The sequence below is a fragment of the Brachyhypopomus gauderio genome, chromosome 5 (genome assembly GCF_052324685.1).
Source record: "Brachyhypopomus gauderio isolate BG-103 chromosome 5, BGAUD_0.2, whole genome shotgun sequence".
Lineage (NCBI taxonomy): Eukaryota > Metazoa > Chordata > Actinopteri > Gymnotiformes > Hypopomidae > Brachyhypopomus > Brachyhypopomus gauderio.
The window spans coordinates 27664950-27681085 of record NC_135215.1 but is presented as its reverse complement, the minus strand read 5'-3'; the positions used below and the strand labels follow the sequence as shown (position 1 = coordinate 27681085).

The window sequence follows — 16136 nt, the reverse complement described above, 5'->3', positions numbered from 1 at the left end:
CAAAGACCCCCACAGAGCAGCCCTTGTAAGACACCGATGCAGAAATGGAGAACAAAATCTCAGTCAAGGAGTTACTCACCCAAGCTCTGCCACCGCCCGGGCGAGCGGTCTCCCTGGCTGAGGTTGTCTCTCCCAGCTGCATCGGCTCCGGTGTTGGTGATGCAGGAGTGCTGGAAATGGAGCAGGGCGGCGCAAGTTCCCTCTCTCTTGCAGTAGGCGGTCGCAAGCCGAACCACCTGGTTGAAGGCTGCCGGCAAGCCAACTCGGCCCGCAGCTCCGGCTTAAGTCTGGCTAAGAAAATGTCCACTAATGCTTCATCATTCCATCCTGTGCTGGCTGGCAGAGTCCTGAAGTCCAGAGCATACTCGGACACAGGCCGTATGCCCTGACACATCCTTAGGAGGCTCTGTCCACAAGCCCTCCCCTGTCTCGGATGGTGAAACACTTCTTTAAGTTCGGTAATGAAATTGTCATATGTCGACAGGAGTGGCGACTCACTTTTCAGCAGCTCTGCTCCCCACTCCAGCGCTTTGCTGGTTAAACGTGAAATCACGTATGCAACCCTCGCTTGTTCACTTAATTGTGAATGGTACTTGAAGTACAGACCACATTGTACCAAGAAGCCCTCACACTTGTCCGGGTCCCCTCCGTACGCTTCTGGTGGGGCTATGTGGACTTTCTCCTCCCTAACTGTGGAGGAAGAGGCACTCGCCTGTGAAGAGAGGCTCTGCAGACAACTGGACATAATTAGCATCCAGTTCCTCATCTCAAGTATGTCTTGTTGCTGTTTTCCGATCGTCCTACCTTGAATCGCCAGGACCTCAAGTGGCAACAGCTCCTCAGCTCCAGGTTGCACATTCTTTGACACGGGGACAGAGGCAGCAGGAGGCAGAGGCTGTGAGCAAAATGCTTTATTATCCATAATGATAACTGAAATACTCAGGCCACTAGGCAGATGAAACACAACAGAATACTCAAGTAAAAGAAGGTAAGTAATGCATCCACGAGCGTGTGGCAGGTCCAGTGCAGAGCAGGCTATCCCACGTAGCGAGGCGAGGGGTGCAGGTTGTATGCGCAGCACTGGACAGCGCGACCTGTGAGGATTTAAAGAGCCCGAGTCCAGTTAGTGCCAGGTGCTAATGCTCGGGTGATTGGGAGTGAAGGAGTGACCGGGAGTGAGAGGGCATGCACAGAGTCGGGAGTGGGCGTGTGTGAGAAGGAAGGAGTGTGTGTGTGCGCCCTCTGGTGTACACCAATGGGACTAGGAGTGGGAGTTCAGGTTTCTGCCATATCAATAAATCCACCCACAGAATTACTGTAATTGAACTAAGGCCAGTGCACATTTTCCTCATAGAGACTTGCAGTCAAGGCATGGTATAGTGTTTGTAATGATTAGCAGGTCGAGATCCAAGTGCAGGAAAAACGATTAACAGGACGATTAACAGAGCAAAAATAATCACACTGATGATGGGAGGCACTACACCTGACCAAACCACAGATTACAGGCACACACAGCTAACAGGGAAACTAAACACGTGGAGTAGGACACTAACGGGAGACATGGACACAAAACTTAACAGGGAATACAATGAGGGAAAAACCAAGCACAGAACGCAACATGATTGCTTAAATTTACTAGGATGAACATAGAAGGAACTAGAACTTAAACCTTCTTGCTGATCATAATCATGAAACAGGCCAAACCAGGGTAGAGGATTCACAGGGGGATCTGAGAGCAGGGAATACAACAACATACACAGAACACAGCACAAACTGGGAAACTGACTTACAATAACAAACAAAGGGACTGGCTAACATGGGGATTAATATAGGGGACTAAACAGGACACGACACAGCTGAACATAATAATACAAAGGTGGGGACACAAGGTACAGGGGCGTGACAGACGGAAGGCAGGGAAACCAAAAAACAAGGCTGGATTAAGGCTTACAACACAAGACAGGGGCAGAAGGCAGAGCTATATATGACACTGTTACATTACTTCTTTCAATGATCAATTTCTTCTGCTGAAAAGTTCTCCTGCTGTGACAAAATAAGAGCTGTAACATTTGGGAGGAAATTAGTAAAAATAAAAGAAAACCACAATGAGACAGAGTGTGACACTGAGAGTGAATTGTGAAGTTACAGTGAGACACTGAGAGACAAATGTGAAGTTAGAGTGAGTTATGGAGAGTAATAAGCACTACATGTCAGACTGGTTAGTTCTAAATCTTCACAGTGGTTAGCACTACATCCTCACAGTGGTTAACAATACATCCTCACAGTGGTTAGCACTAAATCCTCACAGTGGTTAGCACTACATCCTCACAGTGATTAACACTACATCCTCACAGTGGTGATCACTACATCTTCACAGTGGTGATCACTACATCCCCACAGTGGTTAGCACTACATCCTCACAGTGATTAACACTACATCCTCACAGTGGTGATCACTACATCTTCACAGTGGTGATCACTACATCCCCACAGTGGTTAGCACTACATCCTCAGAGTGGTTAGTACTACATCCTCACAGTGGTGATCACTACATCCTCACAATGGTTAGCAATACATCCTCAGTTCAGCTCCTGTGTGTGTGCTACCTGTGTGGGGATTTGATGTACACCCATTGCCTTAGTGGGTTTTCTCTGGGTACAATATGCATGGTAGGTCAACTAATGTTTCTAAATTGGCCTGGTGTGTGTGTGTGTGTGTGTGTGTGTGTGTGTGTGTGTGTGTGTGTGTGTGTGTGTGTGTGTGTGTGTGTGTGTGTGGGTGCCCTGCAATGGACAGGCTGCCTCCTGCCTTGTGCTTCTAGGGTAGGTTCTGTGACCTGGAATTGAATTAATTGAATCAGAAGATGAATTAATGTATTAGTAGATGCCACTTTCACAGAGGTGGGCATTCCAGTTTCATTAAGTAAAAGCCCTCACCGGGATTTTGCTCAGGCTTGCTAGATTTCCAATTAGTGCAATCCAGGTAAAATTAGAGGACTCAACACAATCCAGGAAGCCTGAGCAAAATCCTGGTGAGGAAGGACTTTTACTTTCTGAACCTGGAATGCCCACCTCTGCACTTTCTTTTACTTCCTATTTTTTTAGCTTTAGCTCCATAGGAGTAGTGCAGCTATACTACAGTTATATAATGACAACTAAAATAGCAGCAAATCTAAGTGTTACACATTCATGAAAGATATATGCAGTCTATAACTAAACACATAACACTACCTTTATTATATTGACCTTAAATAGATAATAGGCCCACCACCTGCCAGACAGACATACACTCGTCACACCCACACACAGGTGACTATTTGTGAGCCCACAACAAGAGCTATTTTGTATGGATACATACTGACATCTAGTGGAGGTAAGGAACATGTTTTAAGAATACATGCAAACCCAGAAGGTTATTTCAGAGGTCTTAAGCGCATGAATCTAATTTCAACTAACTGAACGTTTAATCTAACTCACTGCGCACATTGCCATGACATCTGATGCCTTGGTAAAGATATCAAATTTGTATTTTAAATTTCGCACAGAATAAAAAATTTGACTGTAACAACTAGAACATGTATGCACTGAAGCAAAATGCAACATATGTTCAATAATAATAAATAAGAACAAATAACCAATGACAACTTCAAGATAAACAGGAAGTGAGAGAGAGATAAAACATGTAAATACTGTTTCAGTGCCTGTTTTAATAGCCACCCAGAGTTGGTCAGTATTTGAAAATGTCTGTTAAGTTCATTTTTGGTTAATGAAACAGATATTCTCATTGGGGTTTAAATAAGGATGTCGACCAGATCAACCAGATCAGATTAATGTACTTTCTGCCTAGACATTTCTGAGTAGCAGTATGAATAGAATTTAGAATATAGAATAGAAGTATGAATAGACCAGTCAGAGCAAAAAACGCTCTGACTGGTCATATTCAGTACAGTATACAGTTTCTGGGCAGTGGGAAGTAAAGCTTTTTCTGTTACTCTGTAGACACATAACCAGCTCACCAGGACCCTTAGCTAAAAACATCCCCATAGCATGACGTGTGCTGACATGCTGTTCAGCAGATGGGACACTGTCCTCCTTAAAAGGGTCTCCTACTCATCAGAGAGCTCACTGGTGCATCTCTCTACATCTACAAATCTGACATACATGTCTGAGTTTCATGAACGTACTACAAATAGTCAGATTCTGGTAAAAAATAAATAAATAAATAAAAAAAACCTATCATGGATTATTTTATTTTACAAGAGTGGTTTCTCAGCACATCTTCTGAGCACAAGAAAAATCAAACTTTCCTTTGCAGCGTTCTTTTAGAAAAGGGCCTGTTGTGACACATCACATTTCAAAAACAGTCTGTCTGTCTGTCAAATTCATGCATTTCAGCCAGTCTTCCTTAGCAGAGACAGAGATGGCTTTACACATTCCAGATTCTTTCCTCCTGCCAGTTAATTTGAAAAGTTTACTCATTCTAACAGTGATTCCTTGGTTTCTAAAGCCTTCTTTTCCTGCTTGCTTATGGCACTTTTAATTAAATTTAGTTTAATTAAACTTAATGTATGCCGTGTGCTATACAGTTAAACAAGCCTTGCCCTGATTGTTAAAGCTTTCAGTGAAATGAAAGCTAAACCTGTAAGGGGTGGGGTTTATCTATTAGTAACCAGATGGTGATGTCAGAAGTTAAGTACAAGGAAGTTGACTCTATTATGCAAAAAAAACAAGCTTTGTGTTAAGTACAACAAATAATCCCCAGTAATGGCTGAAGGACACTCACTCCTGGAAGAGGACTTCTGCTGTCCGATATGTTGTGACATTTTTAAGGTTCCTGTGGTGCTGAAATGCAGTCACAGTCTCTGTGAGGAATGCTTGCGGGAGTACTGGGACACTCAGCTGGTGTTGCAGTGTCCTGTGTGTAGGAAGGAGTGCTCAGCAGACGAGCCCACCAGGAGTCTAGCTTTCACCAGCCTCTGTGAGAACTTTAAAAACAGAAAAGGCGCCGCTTCGGCAGTTGATGTCTGCCCAGAGCATGACGAGAAGCTCAAACTCTTCTGTTTTGAGGACAAACAGCCCATCTGTGTGGTCTGTTATACTTCAAAGAAGCATGAAAACCACAAATGTTCTCCTGTTGTGGAAGCAGCCAAGGTGCTGAAGGTGAGGAGGCGTCTCTGAAATTGTGATTGTGGACTGCTAAAGAATAATTGTGCATTTTTTGTAAATCATTCTTAAGGATCTTGTTTCTAATTCTAGGAGGATCTCAAGGACAAAATTTTGACTCTGAATATTACCCTTGATGGGATTACTGAAGCACAGGCCAGTTATGAAGAAAAGACTGAGCAAATTACGGTGAGTAGGGCTGTTCATTTAGACCCTGATGCTATATCATGCCAGGACCTGTATGAAGGTCTGGATGGTCTGGATGAATAATTTGATAATATGCTAAAATTGGAGGCAGTCTTGGATTAATAGAATCTTTTTTTCAGGCAGAAATAGAGATAACTGAAAACAAAATCAAGGCAGAATTTGAGAAATTTCATCAGTTTCTCAAAAAAGAAGAAGAGGCCAGGATCACTGCACTGAGGAAAATGGGGAAAATGAAAATTTCACCATTTCAAACCAGAATTGATGAGATGACCAAGGAGATTTCAGTTATCTCAGAAAACGTGGCATATCTCTTGCAGCTGATGGAGTCTGACCACATTGCATTCCTGAAGGTATGTGTTACGAATTGACAATACAGAAGGTGATCCAAATGTGGAAGTGTACCGCCTTTATTTACACAGAACACATTCACAGTATCCGCTCAACAAACAAGTATACGGATACGTAGCAACAAGGTGTTCTCGGGATAGTCGGGCCGGTCTAAGGTCGTATTGGGAGAGCAGAGTCCAGGGGGTACAGAAGGACTAGACGGGGGCGAGGTCTGGAGAGTAAGCAGAGGTCAGAACATGGGAGATCAAGTAGAGTAGAGAAACGCTCGGTAGCGGCATGAGTCTGCAATACTTCGCAACCAGGAAGCGTACAGAGGGGTGTATATATAGTGGCAGAAGGGCGTGGCAAGAGGATACAGGTGTGGCTGGTTAGGAAGGGGTGATCAGGTGCTATTCCTGACAGTATGACACAGACAATGAGTATTTATGAATGAATTCAGTTCATTGAAGGGCGTGAATAGATCTTACACAGGTTTGAGAGTTACCACTTCCAGGTTTGTTGACTGAAATGAAGCAACATGTGCCAAAGACTTGATAAGAGGGCGGTGACAGCCTGCAGTTTCAGTCTTTACTGGCTGCTTAGATCCACAAAGTGTTTGACTTTTCACTGAGGTCAATGTATGGACTTTCATGTTGCATTTTTGCTTTATGATGTAAAATTTGGTGAATACTTACAATACTTGCATTAAAGATTTAGTTTCTGCCAAATTCACAGAAAAATATGTAAATGTAGTTTGATATAGATCCACAGGGGCAGCGCACCTTTTGTCTGTCACCACCCTCCTCTTCGGAGGACTATTTACACTTCATTAATGGACTGGCAAAAAGTATGGAATCCAACCAAACTCTAACATTTACTTTGTTTCCACAATGTTTTTTTTATTTCTTTCTTTTAGTGTTTCTGAAAGCCAACAAGCTACAATTTGCAATGACCTTATTATTGCATCATGTTTTTGATCGGAGTTTGTTCTACAGAATAAAATGTCTGAATGAGTGCTCATCCCAGACTGGTGATTCCATACTTTTTGCCAGGGGTTTTAATAATAGAAATTGCAATTTTACTTGTCCAAAGCGTGTTCTGCATCTAGATTCACAATAGCTGCTTAGTTTTTGTTGATCTTTGTAGTGTATTATATTATCTCTGTTACGGTGACAGTCCCGGACCCTTCCCTGTGGGCGTGCCGCTACGTTGTCTGCGTGTCGTTATGTCCATGTATGTACTTCCGTGGTTGTGGGTTGTTCGTGAGCGTGTTCGTAGTCGCACCTGTGCCTTGTCTCGAGATCACGAGGGTCTGTGTTAATCACCTATTTAATGTGCGTTCGCGCAGTGTCTTGTGCTCGTCTTTGTCTAAAGTTTCGTGTCAGCGTGTGTGTCTGTTGTGCTCGCGCTCCGCACGGAGCTTACACGTCAAGAGTTGTATAATTAACGTTTTGTGTTGCATCGTTCTCGCTCGTCGTGCCTCCTCCATCAGCGTGACAATCTCTATATGTCTCTGTATGTTAGTGGATGAGTTTCTGCTATTAATGCAATTATTAACCTGTTTGATTGGGATGTATTAGCTATGCCATAGTTAAACAGGCTTTGATTGGACCATGGCATTCCTACTTCTATCCTTATAGCCAGAGTCCTATGGAGTCTAAGAGTGACTTTCTGTATCCATATTAACAAATGATTAGCAAGCAAATGACCAAACAAATGAACAGCACACAGCAAGCATGCAGAATAATGCTGAGAACTTTGAGGTGAGGCATGTAGGACTAACACAGCACATTTTGTTGGGTTTTCATTTTCTTCATCTTTTCATTTCTTGTAGACATACTCAGAAAACCTTCAGCGGTAAGTCTCTCTTATATTCAGAACAGTGCTTTGATTTTGCATATACATCAATTTTACAATCAGTAAGAAACATAACTAATATCTGTAATGGGATGGAGTCAGCAGGAGGGGAAGTGGAAGCTGACATGTTTTTATTGTCCACAATAATACAAACAAAAGATGCAGCTTACCAGCAACAAAGGAGGGGTTAAGGCCCGACAATAAACAATCTGAACAGTACTTGAGGCGCAAGGAGACGATCCTGACTAACATGAGTTCTGAGGGGTTTGTTAGTAGGTGGGTGACTGTGACTCTGTGCAGGTGGGTCTGGTAGTGGGCGTCTCCCCTGAACGCCTGAACTGGCCTACCGTGACAATATCAAATTGCTTAATTCTTAGTCTGTTTCGAATTACAATAAAAATGGCCTACATAACACTGACATATTTTAATACTGTTACAGATTAGATAGACCAATGCTGCACATGCCAAAACTGGATTCAGAGACAAAGATTGATGATGTGGATTACATTCCAACGCTGCTCTTCTCAGTTTGGGCCAGAATGCAGAATCTTGTTCCAAATGGTAGGTCCTTCACATTGTATCCTGTTACTATTGCCCAGCTGACAGAAATGAATTTCAAATCCTTTTACTTTTTTCCACTCCACTTAAACTATTTTTTAATTGTTAAACACCACTTAGGCTATTTTACATGTGCTCACAATTGGTCATATACAGGAGGTAATCACAATAACAACAGTTAAAGATTCAGCCAACTTATAGTAAAGACAACCGAATATAATTCCATTAAAATCTGTCCACAGCCCCTGTGACTCTTGATCCGAACACAGCCTCCAATAGGCTGGTGGTGTCAGAGGACCTCTGCAGCGTGTACTATGTGGAGCAAAGGCAGATGGTGCCTGATAACCCAGAGAGGCTGTACGTGGGGGTGCTGGGCTCTCAGGGATTCAGGTCAGGCCTGCACTGCTGGGACGTGGAGGTTGGGGAAAATGACCATTGGACAGTAGGGGTGGTCAAGGAGTCCATAGAGAGGAAGAAGCTACTGAACATGGACCCCTCCAGTGGGATGTGGAGTATCCGCTTGAGCAGAGGGGTGTATAGAGTCGGGGTGAAGATTCGGAAGGAGCTTTACCTTCCAGAAAAGCCGTGGGTCATCCGCATCCAGCTGGACTGTGACAGCAGAAAACTAAAATTCTTTGATCCTTTTAGAAATACTACCTTGTATACCTTCACAAATATTGTCATCACCGAACCTCTGTATCCGTACCTCTGTACTGGCTGTTCAACACAAGCACTGAATCTCTATCCAGCAAATTCAGGATAAATAAATATTTTAACATAGGCTATATATATATATATATTTATTGTTCCATTTATTTTACTGGATTAAATATATAAATAAACAGGTACGTATCAGCATGGAGAGATTGACTAGTTAGGCAGTAATGGCTGGGCAGGAAATAAAATATTGATGTTATTATAATTATTAGTAGTAGCATAGCTTTTCAAGAGTGGAAAGGGGATTGATTTTTTGCAAGCTTCTTACATGTATCTGTTTCTCTCTGTTCTGAAATATCTGTGTTCCATTTGTTATTTTACAGCAAACATCCAAATCCTTAATAGATATGAAATCATACCATGTTTCAAAATAATAATTTTTAATTGTTTTTTTTTGTTGCCATTTTTATATAAGTAAATTTATCAAGACTTTAAAATCACTAGGTCTCTACTTCACTAAGAAGCTGTGTACTTTGACTGTTATATACAAACATAATGGATACAAATCTTAAAATATTTTTGCTGATCAGTTTTATGTTGTTATTATTGTTGATAGTAGTATCGTTGTTTTGTTATGATGTTTATTATGATTTTACTATTACTATGTTAAGTCACCTGAAGTGTACATTAGGCATTGAGGGACATTAAGAATATAGGCATCAAAGAAATCAAGATCTGTGTCTCAATATGGTTATGTACAAGCCAAATGAAAAGTAGTTAGTTAAGGTAAAGGAACCCAAGAAACATTTTTAATTCACAGATTATTATTATGAGAATCTTTATACCACCATTATCAAATGTTTTTACAATGTATAATACAGCCCATCTGTATAATGATATATCTTTATACAAACCACCTGTTATTTTAGATATAACATTAGACTTGTATTCCGATGTAATATTAATTTAGATTCATATATAACCAAGTATCAACATGTAATGTGCTATATTAGGCATATGCATATCTATGTATTAGTTTGTGTGTTACTCATCGAATGCAATCATTCTCATGTGTGCGTATGTGACCTCACATTCATGCCTGTCTGTGCATTATGTCATTTATGGCCCATTTCCACTAGGGCCTGCTTGGCGCGGTACGGTTCGATTCGCGACGGTTTGTGAGTGTTTCCATTAGTGCCAGGTCCCAGTTTGCCGGTCCCTTCGGGTACTTTTTTCGTACCTACTCGCTCGAGGTTCTAACCGTTCCGAAGCGGTACAGTTCTGTGACATGGAGGAACAGCATGACACTGATTGGCCAGGGAGTGTCGTCACAGGAGAGCGACTCCTCCGCTATGCTATGGACTCCTTAGCCATTTTTAAAACCCAAGGAGCGAAGTCTGTTCCCTGGTCAAACGCCAAGGTACAAACCTTTCTGTTAATAATCATCGATCAAAAAATCCAGGGCGAACTGGACGGGGCCACTAGAAATGTAAAGGTTTTTAGCGAGGTTTCCTCGCTAATGGCCACTCATGGCTACCAGCGGTCCGTTCAGCAGTGCCGGTCGGTCCAAGCTAAAAAAGCTTAAAAGCGATTACCGGGCGGTGAAGGACCATAACGGACGCAGCGGAGCAAACCGCAAAGACTGGAAATGGTTCCAGCAAATGGTGCCATATACGGTCACCGACCAGCCAGTAACGGAAGAGAAAACGTGCTGGACACGACAATGTCGGTGCTGGAGGCCTCGGAGAATGGTGAGTGTATTGTGATTTCAGTTTTACTAGGCTCGTAAAAGATGCAATATGAACGTAATATGAACGCATCTATTGTAAACGCAGGAATTTAGAGCTGTGTTTGTAGTTAATGTTACCACCACAGCAGTGGCGGATGCTGGTCTTTCAAGGAGGGGAAGCTCAATATCGGCCTACATCATTACATCATAAAATGTGTCGGTTTATTTATATGTAAATTCTACCCTCCGTTCCTCCAGCTACAACAAAAAACCACCAGAAATAGAAGCTCGATTTGTCGCTAGTCGTTTTTAACGAAGAAAATGCCACTAAAAGAATTAGGAAAATCTCCGGTTCAACTCGGAACAGAATGAAAATTAAAAAATAATAAAATTAAATGCTCCCGCGGAGGTTAACACAAAAAGATAGCTGATTCGCTCATTTCTCTGTCAATCAAAAAGGGATTCAGCCTCAGACAGATCATCCAATCATCATGCAGAAGCTGAGCGTCCGGGCCAGCCGAGGCCAGCCCACTGCCCCATAGACCCCCAGAGATGCTGAGCGTCCGATGGACGGGACAAAGCCCAGCATTCATCCAATGGCTCGTCTCGTTTCGCACTCTTTGCTTCGCTATTGAACTCTGTAGACGCTCAGCGTCCACACCGTTTAAAGTAGGGGTGGGCGATACTCTGAATTTTGGTGTCGATACGATACCGATACGATACTGGTCAGTATCGCCGATATCGATACCGATACCGATACTTCCAAACAGTTGGGGGGGGGGGGGGGGGGGGGGGGGGGGGGGGGGGGGGGGGGGGGGGGGGGGGGGGGGGGGGGGGGGGGGCAATACTTTTTACTTTAAATTATAATCCCATTAATATAATAATTTATATATTTTTGCTGATGCTGGTCCAGCGTGCACGCGTGCCATAGGTTGCCGACCCCTGCTGTAGACGGTCAACCAGTTTCAGCTGTGGAAAATTCAATTAAAACAGGCGAATACACCACAATTAAGCCAACTACAGGAAAGTCTGATGTATGGAAGTCATATTCCATTGTAATTAATGGAGAGGGAAATCGGCTTGTTGTGATTGATATCAGAAAGTGTTGGTGTACGTCACCTGACGGCATGTGTTTGGACTGTGGTAAGAAATGGGACAGCGCGATCCATCGCTATATTGCTGTTTTAATAAATACATAAGAAAATTTCTAATTTTTCTAAATTAAAAAAGTACTAAATCTAATTAATTCAATTCATATTAGGATTGCGGCGGGGGCGACAGAAATGTGTATGTGGCGGGCGGATGCGGGATTAAAACAAGCGATTTTTTGGCCGGTGCGGGCGGGAGCGGGACTAAAACAAGCAGGTGCGGGTGGGAGCGGGATTAAAACAAGCGATTTTTTGGCGGGAGCGGGATTAAAACAAGCGGGAGCGGGCGGGAGCGGGATTAAAAAAGCAGTCCCGCGCAGACCTCTAAACTGCAGCAAAAGAATCGATATTTTCGCCGTGGTATCGATCCGATACCGATCCTCACCTTTGTATCGATACTATCGATATAAATATCGATCCGCCCACCCCTAGTTTAAAAGCGCTGTGAAGCTGCGGGACTGAGTCAGAGGAAAGCCACGTCGTTACCAGTAGCCTAATAAGAAGTTGATTCTGAACAAAAGTTGAGCGCGTTGTAGCACATATTTAGTCAATGACATGTACACACAACAGTATATGTTTGATCACTTCGTTTTTGACATTTTAGGGGAAGCTGAGCTTCCCTTGCAGTCTTAGAGCAATCGCCACTGCACCACAGTCACTACTGTACAATAGCTAGCTCTTAGCCTTGCTAGTTGCTAGTTAGCTGTAGCCATAAACAAAGCATGAGCAGCGATGACGTGCTACACATTTTGTGCAGTTACGCTATTTTGTTGTTGCTTTCACGGGAATGCTTGTGTTTAATATTTGTTATTTTTTACGTTCAAGATTCCCCTTCCACTGACGAGGCGAGCGGAGTTGGCGGAAAATGTTTCCTTCAACCGGGCTTTCCTCGGGGTGCTTGGCGAACTTGTGAACACCATGCGAGACAGACGCCAGTAAAAGCACACAAAATGTTGCTTGTAGTACCATAAATATTTATTTCATATAAAGCTATACGTTATTTTTAGGTAATTAGCTTTTTGCACTTTTTTTTAACTATAACTATATTATTTACATATGTTGTACTTTAAATATCTATATTTCATAATAATGTTTGATTTCATTTGATTGTATGACTGATGCTTTTTATGCAGGGTGTTTTCAGCCTGTTTGAGTAATACCAAATTATTATCAATAATTAGAGCAACCACATACAATAATGAAGATAAAGATAAATAAGATACAATAATGGTATGTGTTAAGGGGCATCGACCGGTGTTGTGGTCGCATACAAATGATGTCACGACACTACAACCCGCACGCCAACAGCGACTCCACCCACATTGTGGTGGTCCACCATTGTAATGGAAACACAACGCGACCGTACCGCTCCGTTGCGAATTGATCCGTATTGAACCGTACTGCGCCAAGCAGGCCCTAGTGGAAATGCGCCATTATTGTCCAAAGTGGAAATTAAGAATGGCTCAATGTGTTCTTGTTTAGGCAGAGTATGTAAGACAATTTATTTAGGAATAGGGAATTCCCTTTGTCTTTGAATTGTGTTAATCTGTCTTCTTTGGTTAAGTCATTAACTAGACCTGGAAAGACTGGCACTCCTCGCCCCAACCCCCCCCCCCCCCCCCCCCCCCTCTCTCTCTCTCTCCCCCGTGTCTGGACAAAGGTAATGAATATTCATTAATAAAGGCCAATGGGCAATGACCTGATGAACATGAAAGCGCCTTACAATTACACCCCTAAAACTTGTTTTAAAAGCCCTTGCTCGAAGCGAAACAATGAGCTTGGCAGCCTGGTAATTTGGGAAGGACTTGGAGAATTTCGCCAGACTCGCCGAGACTCAAAGACTCTGAACTCGTTGGAAACACGCCAAACCATCGCGACCAACAGTTTGCTGGACTCACGCAGAACACCGCAGAGTCCAGTAGAGCGATGCCAAGAGACCGCAACTAACTGTGAAGGGCAGGGTGAGCAACTCAAAAAGGAAGCGATCACGCCAAGTCTCAGGGAAAGAGGATGGTTTAATAGAAAGTGTGCAAACCAAAAACCCGTGCATTGTTCCAAATGAAGGAAATAATAACCAGCAGTCAACTGGTACAAAGACAAGACGTATATAGACGAACAAACGACCCTCAGGTGAGACGGATCACGGGTCCCGCCCACCTGAGGGACGAACATCACGTGACCAAACACAGGACCGCTGCCGCTGTAACCGGGGGCGACCGGTAGGGCCCCCCCCCCCCCCCCCCCCCACCACAACGTGACACTAACGTTCTCACCGAGTCCAACAGAAGATTCTTCTTTATTTTATTTTATTTTATTTATTCTACGTGTAATTAAGTAAGTAAGTAAAATTTATTTATATAGCACTTCTCACAGGTACAAACCACAAAGTGCTTTACAACAGAAAATAAAATAACAAAATTAAAAAAAAACAATATAAAACAGAAATAAAATACAGTGCACAAGGTCAACGGCTGCAACCTCCACCACTAACTAAACGCCTGCGTAACAAGGAAAGTGTCATCGTCAAACGTACTTTTATTTCGTCTAGTCGTTCAAGTCAAGCTCATCTTCTTTGTCAAGTATCTGCACAAGTCGGTCTGCGCCCTCCAGCTGCAACTGTGACGTCACCGCTAAGTCTCCGCGACTCGAGCCGTCTCACGTGACCTGCTCCGCAGCCCCGGAGTCCAAATGAAATGAAATTGAAATGTGAAATATTTTGTCAATTGTGATTTTTACACCCCAATAGAAATTTGTCCTCCGCTTTTAAGTTCTGGTTCCGCGCAGTGACCTAATACCATCGACCACAAGATGTATTTACCACCGTGACCAGATTAATGAATAAATGTCCTAATTTATTCAATGGTTAATATTACAATTGATATGAATAATAGAATATGGAATGATTTGGCTCAAATGAAATTAAACCTACATGTGAATCTACTAATCTAAACCAGGGATATAATAGTGAACAACAAAGGATATAAAATTAAACAACAATAGCGAATGATAAGCAGTTATCGACGGTCATGAGATTTAAATGGATTATGACTATCCCAAGGCTTGCCTAACTAGCGTAGGACCCAAGGACAGACACGAAGTCTTTAGAGAGAGAATAGAAAGGAGAAAGAGAAAGTTTGGGCAGGTTAATTGTAACAGTATTTACTATTTTGCGTATTACTATACTATACGTATATACATATTACTATACGCAGTCATGGCCTGGCGGTTAGGGAACTGGTCTTGTGACCGGAGGGTCGTGGGTTCGATTCCCAGACAGGCCATGTCTGAGGTGCCCATGAGCAAGGCACCTAACCCCAACTGCTCCCCGGGCGCCGGGCTAGGGCTGCCCACTGCTCTGGGCACGTGTGATCCACAGCCCCCTAGTAATCACTAGTGTGTGTGTGTGTGTGTGTGTGTGTGTGTTCTGACTGCACAGATGGGTTAACCCTTTAGTAATGAGACTGATCAAACCATATTCCACCTATCTCCATTATCACAATACTGGTTCCTGAGCAATCAGGATGGTGCCCCGTTCATAATCCATAAACTAACATATGTATCCGCTACATGTATCTGTTTCTCTCTGTTCTGAAATATCTGTGTTCCATCTGTCATTTTACAGCAAACATCCCTATCTTTAATGCATATGACATCATACCATGTTTCAAAATAATAATTTTGTATTTTATTTATTGCCATTTTTATATAAGTCATTTTATCAAGACTTAAATCACTTCGTCTCCATGTACTGCATTGAAATCTAGAGCGTACTGCTTAAGTAGCCTCTGCCATTTGGAATCGAGTCTTGTCATGCTTAGCCCCGCCCCACCTGTATTTCTCGTATGTGTTAGTCCCGCCTCTGTATGTATTGTGTTGGATTTTCCCCTTGTTAGTCTAGCCATGCTCCCCTTGTTTCAGCTGTTTGATTGTCATTCGTTATGTTTTGTTTTTAGTCTCGTTGGTTTTTAGTTTTAGTGCGGGTCAATGTTCCTTGTTTTTATGCTTGTCTGTGTTAAAAGTGTTGGTTTTAATATAGTTAGTGTTGCGTATTGTTTTATGTTCCACTCTGGTTTGTGATGTTTCTTGGTGATTACGGTTTTTGTATGTTTGAGTGTCTTATATATGCGTATATATGCGTGTTCTTTATATCAATCTTTAGTTACTGTTTGTTTATTCATGTAGTTTTCTAGCACTCTGTTTTGGTTCGCTTTCACTGGTCTTCCCTCGTTTGTCTGTGTAATTTTTCGGTCTCTGTATAATTTTGTGATTTTAAGTTATTCCTGTCATTGTATTCTTATAGTTTTCATTATTTTGCTTTTAGGCTGTGATTCTGTGTAGTTTTCTTATTTGTTTGTGCTTCTGTTTTATATGGTCGTGTTTGTCACTTGTATTACTTCATAAAATATCACAGAGTTTCCTGTTTCCCCCTCCATAGCTATATGGTTTCATCCTTCTTGTAACACGTAGTTGATTTCAACAGAAGCGCAGAGTA

The 16136-nt window shown here is 42.5% G+C and overlaps 1 protein-coding gene across 2 annotated transcripts; it reads left to right on the top strand.

Annotated features, from left to right (window-relative positions):
- Window positions 1–4633: 4633 nt before the first annotated feature.
- On the top strand, window positions 4634–9624 carry LOC143513897 (zinc-binding protein A33-like). 2 transcript variants are annotated; one of them, XM_077004589.1, is made up of 7 exons: window positions 4634–5158; window positions 5255–5350; window positions 5488–5718; window positions 7530–7552; window positions 7712–7828; window positions 7992–8113; window positions 8353–9624. In XM_077004589.1, the coding sequence occupies exons 1-7, from the start codon at window positions 4763–4765 to the stop codon at window positions 8871–8873; spliced, it is 1506 nt and encodes a 501-aa protein (XP_076860704.1). In that variant the 5' UTR covers window positions 4634–4762; the 3' UTR covers window positions 8874–9624. The 2 variants fall into 2 exon arrangements, with proteins under 2 accessions (XP_076860704.1, XP_076860705.1); XM_077004590.1 differs by lacking the exon at window positions 7712–7828 and having other exon boundaries at window positions 4638–5158.
- The last annotated feature ends 6512 nt before the right edge of the window (window positions 9625–16136 follow it).